We start from the raw sequence: 7,802 nt of genomic DNA on the forward strand, positions 1-7,802 counted from the left end.
CCTCTCCCTCTCCCTCTCCCTCTCCCTCTGTCTCTCTCTCTCTCTCCCTCTCTCTCTTTCTCTCTCTCTCTCTCTCCCTCTCTCTCCTCCTCCTTCAATAACGCGGACACGACCTTCCGGTGAAGCCACACCATGGCGTTGCGCGGCGTAGCGAGGCGAGTTGTGGTATCGACTCGATGCGATGTTATGGGACTGTTTCCCATTTATTAGCCGATACGTAAGCGGAAAAGAGGAAGATCCATTTACAACGAGAGGAAATATTAGTTACTTGACTTATTCCTTTGCAGCTTCGCGCGCCTTAAAATATAGAGTCAAATTATGGTGTTCTTTCTTTGGGGGGGCACATTTGTTTTGTCTCTGCATGCAGACATTTTGTTAAGCCTCTGTTAAATTTCAGTCACTCTGAAACCTCAACAGTGTACATTGTATGCTGAAAAATCAGCAGTAGTAAGGAATACCCCTGGTTGCGGGTTGTGGGTTGCGGGTGTGCCTACCTCCCAGGCGCACGCGTCAAATAACCGATGAGTCAGCATGCCCCGCCGCGAGTGGGGAGAGGGGCAGGGGGACTACACACAGAGTGTTTATGGGAGTGTAGTGGTGTCATATTTCAGCACGACTTCCAGCCTTTCGCCTTCTAACAGTGTACTACACCGTCATAGGATATTTCTTTTTTATCGGGCGAGGGGGTTGGAATGAATAATAACATCTGTGTTTCTAGCATTCACAAGCCTTTTTAAGTCGTTTATTACACAAATTTCATGAAAGTAGAATGTCAGCTCGCTTGTGTGGACGGGGTTGCTTTTATAGGAAACACCCGAATTGTGTACCTAATTTCCTGACGACACAAACCACACTGTTTAAGGGATTGCACACATTTATGGCAAAACATGTGTCGACGTGGCAAACTGACAACATTTACGTCTTCTACTAAAAATATTTGACAAATCCCCTTGTCACACTGGCTGCTTTCCTGCAGGGAGGGATGAGAAATAAATACAAACAAGAATAAAATCAGGCGTTACTGTTTTATTGGTTTTTATTTTCTTCTGTTTGAACAAATCTGCTTGTTTCATCTACAATAAAGTCTTGACAGAATGTATGTTCGTGAGTGTATCGATCGTATTTGACGATAGCATCATTCTTATCTTTCCTGAATTGTGGTCGAAGTACATATTAACAAAATTACTTAAGCTATACCCGTGTGCCTTATGAATCAGATACAACACACAAGTGACCACATACGGTCTAGTCAATTGCTTAAAGAGCTACAGGGTTGTAATGCCATATCTTACCGACACGACCAGGAAACTTGCGATGGTGCTGAATAAAAGGTGCAATCCCATAGGGGAAAAAAAAAAAAAAAAAAAAAAAACCGTTTCCATGTTGTTCCACTGTTCCACTCTGAATCGCCTACCAGTGCGCCCCTCGCTTCGAAATGGGTCTGTATTAACAATAATAAGTGCTGGTTTAGGGCGAAGACGGCGGGGCAAAGTATCTGCTGCAAACACGCCTTCGAACATGGGCGCGCGGTGTGCGGGTCATGCCGCATAATAGAGTCAAGCATCATACCGTCCATGATGGCATTGGACCCTTTATTGGACCGCACCCTTTCGAGCTCTTTTTACCTACATAAGTAGTGTCTGTCGGCCAAATCGTTCAAAAGCACAGACAGGAATGGGTCTTCTGCATGCTCTGACAAGAATTCTTTTTTCTCCCTCCATCCTATGTTTTCATAAGCAAGGAATCGTGTAGCATCTTTGTAATTTTCAAGTAGGCTTTTCTCGTATTTAGACATAGGAAAGTATCCACGAAGCAGATTATAGCAAATTTCATTTAGGAAGCAGATTAACCCTTTATTCGCATTTTCAAGGGCGGCAGCCCTAATGTTATGCTCAGGTTCTCTCAGGAATCGTATTTGTTTCGTATAAGCATTCTCATGAGCTATCTTGACCTCATAAGCATAGCCGAATTGATCATCCTCATCCAAATCCTCATCACCGCTGTCCTCATCATCACTCTCCTCTCCGTCGCTTTCCTCATCGTCACTGCTCTCCTCTCTCCACTCTGCCCAAAGAACCAAGTCCTCCTGCTCATCGACACTCATGTCGTCATTACCATGCTCCTCCTCCTCATCCTGGGCATCATCCTCCTCATCCTCGCCTTTGGTGCTATCCTCGTGTTCATAGTCCTCATCGTCGTCCTCTTCGGTCAATTGTACAGTATGTGAATGAGCGGCTTCTTTAACCACCTCAACGTGTCCTTGACCCTTATTTATCGTGACAGCTGTAGCCGGGCATGCTTTTACAGCACATCTCCAGTATGTTTTGTTTTTCTTTCGAAGACGGGAGTAAAAAGACTGTCCACCCAACTGAAGTTTCTCGCCACCTTTTTCTAGCTGAATTATATTCGCTTCCATTTTTATGCTACCTCTTTAGGCAATGGCATCAAACTAAACTCTCTTAGAGAAACCGCCCGTCTTATACATACCACTGTAACCGAACCCTGACGAGCTCAGCAAAGGATTAGTTCAAAGAAGGTTTCATAGGGGGGCGTTTGTGACGTGTGACGCGATACCACGCGGTGGTGTGCCGACGTGTTCCATCTTTTAATGATCCTCAGGCATAGCACTAGTGGACAACGAAGCCCCGTAACTTAGTTCTTTTGTATCTCCACCTGACAGCGGCAGTGTCACCACGTGCGACTTAACTCGCGCTAGATACCCGCATCCTCAAAACGATTATGAAGGTGGGAAAGAGCCGGCCAAGAGCGGTGCGCAATAAGTATCTAAGCACGAGCCTTACACTTAGAACACATATAAAGTGAAGCTTTTATTGCCATTCCGCAAGAGGGTTTGCACGCGCTGCGGGACAGTGATCCCAGCTCACCAGCCCTACGACAAGCGAATGTCTGATATTCTCAAGGAATGAGATCCAAGCATTTCTTATGACAAGCACGAGGATACCGAGGATATAGTGGTATGGATCCAATAACGGGTCCAACAATGGGTCCAATAAACGGTCCAACGGGTCCAATAACAGGTCCAACGGGTCCAATAATCGGTCCAATTGGTCCAAGAACAGGTCCAACGGGTCCAATAATCGGTCCAATGGATCCAATAACAGGTCCAACGGGTCCAATTAAAGGGCCAACGGGTCCAATAAAAGGTCCAACGGGTCCAATAACAGGTCCAACGGGTCCAATAATCGGTCCAATTGGTCCAACAACAGGTCCAACGGGTCCAGTAATCGGTCCAATTGGTCCAATAACAGGTCCAACGGGTCCAATAATCGGTCCAACGGGTCCAATTAAAGGGCCAACGGGTCCAATTAAAGGGCCAACGGGTGCAATAACAGGTCCAACTGGTCCAATAATCGGTCCAATTGGTCCAATAACAGGTCCAACGGGTCCAATAATCGGTCCAATGGGTCCAATAACAGGTCCAACGGGTCCAATAATCGGTCCAATGGGTCCAATAACAGGTCCAACGGGTCTAATAATCGGTCCAATGTCACAAGCCTGGAAAATCTGGAAAGTCTTGGAAAGTCTTAGAAAAAATATATGGTCCTGGAAAGTCCTGGAATGTCATGGAATTTGGTTGGACTGTCCTGGAAAAATCGGATTTCTGGAACTATACGAAAAGTATATTCTAAATCTTACATCAAGGTATAATTTTTCAAATCCAAATATGACAATGTGGAAATTCACATGAGTTTGTGATGCTCCCACCTGAAGTATGGCGTTAATTTTAAATATGCTTGTAACAGTCTTATCGTTAAGTCTCACGAGTCTCTAATTAATACTTAATTGTAAATAGTACCTACGGACTTAATGCCCATGGTGGCTTCCTCGCGGTCCCGGGTGCGCGGGCACGCCGGCGTGCTCCCGGTGGCGGCTGGCGGCGGCGGCAGGTGGTGGCGGCGGCGGCGGGCGGCGGCGGCGGGCGGCGGCGGCGGCGGCGGTGGACGGAGCCGTACCCTAGCTTAGAGCCAACTCCTCGAGAACGTTCAGTAAATCGTCGTCCTCTGCGGTCCACGCCTTGTACCCGTAGGGCTCCACCTTTGCCTTATCGACACTCCGTCTTTTGTTCAGTACAACCTGCCACGTTTTTGAGGTGTCCCGGCTGATTATTCTCCACCCCGACAGGCGGGCGATCTGTCCGGGGATTGGGACGATGTGTTTTGCCTCTCGCTTCTCTCTGCTTACACTCCTTTACCTCCTCCAAAAACGCACTTAATCTCGACTCATACTCGTTAACGATGTCCATCTTCACAGCCTCCAGGGCATAAGGGCCGAGACCACCTTCCCTGATCCAGAAAGATCTTTGATTAGTTTGCACTATCTACCCAATCGGCCACACACGCCGAGCTCGGCGGCTGGGCTATAGTGGAGTCCGTGAGAGTAGTGTCCTGTTTCACATCAGCCTCCCTGCGGCACGATGCCATGCACAGAACCGACATTTGCAAAATGAATATTTCTATCACATTCGTTACTTCGGCAGAGCATTGAATTCTTGTTGCATCCTCCACGGTCTCGTTGCAGTCGGAATAATTCGAAGAGACAGGAGCCGCAACCGCACAGAGTTGGCCTGCAAGCGCGGCAATCAGCGCACATACCAGCTCACGCGTGCTATCCTGCAGCGTAATGCACGCGCGTATTTATACATGTGTCGGTCAATACACTGTTATGAGCGAGCTCACGCGCAGGGTGAAATATGACACCGCTACACTCCCAGAAACACTTTGTGTGTAGTCCCCCTTCCCCTCTCCCCACTCGCGGCGGGGCATGCTGACTCATCGGTTATTTGACGCGTGCGCCTGGGAGGTAGGCACACCCGCAACCCACAACCCGCAACCAGGGGTATTCCTTACTACTATCAGCGATCATTAATGATTGCTGATTTATCAGTGTACATGGCATGATTGCTGATATATCAGCAATCATCAATGATCACGTTTAGGTTTTTTGCTGATACACCCTTTCAGAAGGATGTCATCGGAAAGTGGATAGCATTTCCAGATTCCTCGTGAAAAAAGCTTTCAAACGAGCTACTAGGAGATAGGGTTCAAATTCACCGCTACCATAGCTTGGTTTACATTACCGGCATTTTCGAGAGGCGGACCATTTCGGTAGTGAACCCTATTACACAGTAGCTCGTTTGAAAGCTTTTTTCACGAGGAATCTGGAAATGCTATCCACTTTCCGATGACATCCTTCTGAAAGGATATATCAGCAAAAACCTAAACGTGACCATTGATGATTGCTGATATACAGGGTGGTCCACAGACCCCTTCCTTTATTTTGCTTATACTGTCCCGCATGCATGCGTGCGGGCGGGCTTGCCTCCTGTCGCTCACCATGGGCGCCTTATGGCCCCGTGCGAGTAGGCAACCCGTCCGCACGCCTGCATCCGGTACAGTATAAGCAAAGTAAAGGAAGTGGTCTGTGGACAACCCTGCATCAGCAATCATGCCATGTACACTGATATATCACCAATCATTAATGTTCGCTGATTTTTCAGCATACAATGTACACTGTTGAATTTTCAGAGCAGTGGTAAATCTTCATTCGTGGGCCACGTTTTGGCAGTCCTGTAACGATGCGAAAATTTTGCTTTGAATGTTTGTCACTCAGAAAGAAAGAACAAAATGTCAGTTATTACATTTAGGAATGGTGTGTATGTGCGAAAAAGTAATGTATGTAATTACGGTGATACCACGCCAAGAGGTGACGCGGCTCTGAAAGAAAGGCGGGGGAGAGAGGCTTACTTACGCAGAGGTCGTCGTCGTCGGGGCGGGGGAAGGGGGAAGAGAGAGAGAGAGAGAGAGAGAGAGAGAGAGAGGGGGGGGGGGGGGGGGGGGGGGGGGGGGGGGGTAGCGGGGACGGAGAGGGGAGGAGAGAGGGGGGGGGGGGGGGGGGGGGGGGGAGGAGAGGGGGGGGGGAAGAGCGAGAGGAGGGGGGGGGGGGGGGGGGGGGGGGGGGGGGTAGCGGGGACAGCGCAGGCCAGCCCTCATTACGTAATGTAGTTAGAGCTGAAGAGGAGCGTGCATGCCTCCACGCCACGCCACATCATATTTCGGTGGAGTCGAGTCACGCCTTACCGCCTCCGCTCTTCCTCGTATACACCATACACCCACGCATGGTCACTCTCACACACGTGCCACACGCACAGCGTCTGCGCCATATGTGACTAACCAGTCTCCTTTAATTATTTTTCTTCGTTTTAGAGGCTACTATCGACGATTTACCTTTAGTTTTTAGGCTCCGCATTTCTTTGGAGCGGCTTGCATTCGTTCAACACTTTTTTCTCCTCCCTCCCAATCCCAGTCTCGAGCTCTTCTGTGCGTCCCCATTTCCCCCGCGTAGTCACCACCGCGATATTTAATCCAACCAGAGCAATTCCGTTAATCATCTAATTTGGCCTTGCGGGCGTCGCTCCGCGTTGCGGTGCGTGTGCACTCATCATTATGTCAAATGGGCCGCGGGTTGCCCGGTAGGCGCTCACCTGTGTGTGTGTGTGTGGGGGGGGGGGCAGTTGCCAGGGAAGAGTTGTCTCGTTGCGCTGGATTTACGCCACGTGTGCGAGAAGGATGCAACATACTCATTTGGGCAGTAATTCTTTTTTTATGTGCCATTATCGGAATGATGATAAATTCGCACTCATGTTCCTTTTTGCCCGCACGCCCCTATTCAAAAGCCATTATTGCTTTTACAAACCTCTACGTATCTTCTGTTTTTCTCTCGTGTATTTTGTTTCTTTGTGTTGGAGTATGGTATCTAATGTTTAAAGTTGCCTTGCGAAAGTTAAGATGGCCGTGTTTTGTTTTGTTTCCAGATGATCAAGTCCAACGACCGCCAGGTGTCGCTCTCTCAGGTGGACCTCACGTCCAGCGGGCGGTACCGCTGTGAGGTGTCCGCCGAGGGACCTGCCTTCCAGACCGTGTCGGACCACGGCAACATGCAAGTAGTGGGTGAGTAAAAGAAGACAAGGGTGATGGCGTGGTTTACCCAGACGTGGTCTATGTTTTTTATTTTGTCCAGTGGCGAGATGGAAATGGATTTGGTCTATGTGTTTTGCCGGTGGTCAGCCTATAAACTTAGGACCTTGCAATCATTTCCTGGACTGTAAAATACATTTTTTTATTTTTTGTCATTAAATCAACAATACAAAAACACGCGTTTTTAGACGATCCAGTCTATACCAGCAGGTTTGGCGCGCGGGGGAGCGGTGCGTTAGGGAGTCGTCCGCACTTCCCCCCGCCGGCCAACAATCACTACTGTGCGCTAGGCCACGCCCCATCCAGGCGCTCCCAGCCCCACAAACAATATACACTCAACACTCCTCCAAGCCTGGCCTGAAGGTGGCCCAAGCCAGGGCGCAGGGCCGCCGAGGCCTCGACTCCAACGACGATAGCACCTCTAGTTGCTCGGTCTAGCGCTCGTCCAAAGCGAGGGCGATCACCACGTCGCCACTCACTCGCCCAACAACTACCTGGTCTCGCAAGGGAACTCATAAGAAGTGTTAGTCCCCCAATTTTGTTCCGCTTGCTTGGGGGTTTTGTGAGGGTCAGTGTCAGCAAAGACGGACGACCAACAACGCACAAGGCCGTGAATCTCAGAACAAAGAGTCGTAACTACTCTTGTTCTAGAAAGCAATAACGTATTTAATTAGTAAAAATAATTCTGTATTAGATTTTCTTTTATTTGGATCGTCTATTTGTTAACACGCAGTGTTAACGTTTTTTATTACAGTAGGAGTAGGATTTACAAAACAAACAACTAACATGGAATCAGGCACAGACAAA

General features: G+C 48.7%; 1 protein-coding gene across 1 annotated transcript in view; it reads left to right on the top strand.

The window, feature by feature from the left end:
- The window catches only part of LOC113213259 (uncharacterized), a gene marked incomplete in the record, with an annotated part of 258,491 nt that overhangs the window by 215,927 nt on the left and 34,762 nt on the right, over nt 1-7,802 (top strand). The window contains 1 exon segment of the mRNA XM_052272963.1: nt 6,833-6,968. Within this exon segment, the coding sequence (XP_052128923.1) occupies nt 6,833-6,968 (136 nt within the window).

The sequence above is a fragment of the Frankliniella occidentalis genome, unplaced genomic scaffold (genome assembly GCF_000697945.3).
Source record: "Frankliniella occidentalis isolate FOCC.00 unplaced genomic scaffold, Focc_3.1 Scaffold234, whole genome shotgun sequence".
Classification (NCBI taxonomy): domain Eukaryota; kingdom Metazoa; phylum Arthropoda; class Insecta; order Thysanoptera; family Thripidae; genus Frankliniella; species Frankliniella occidentalis.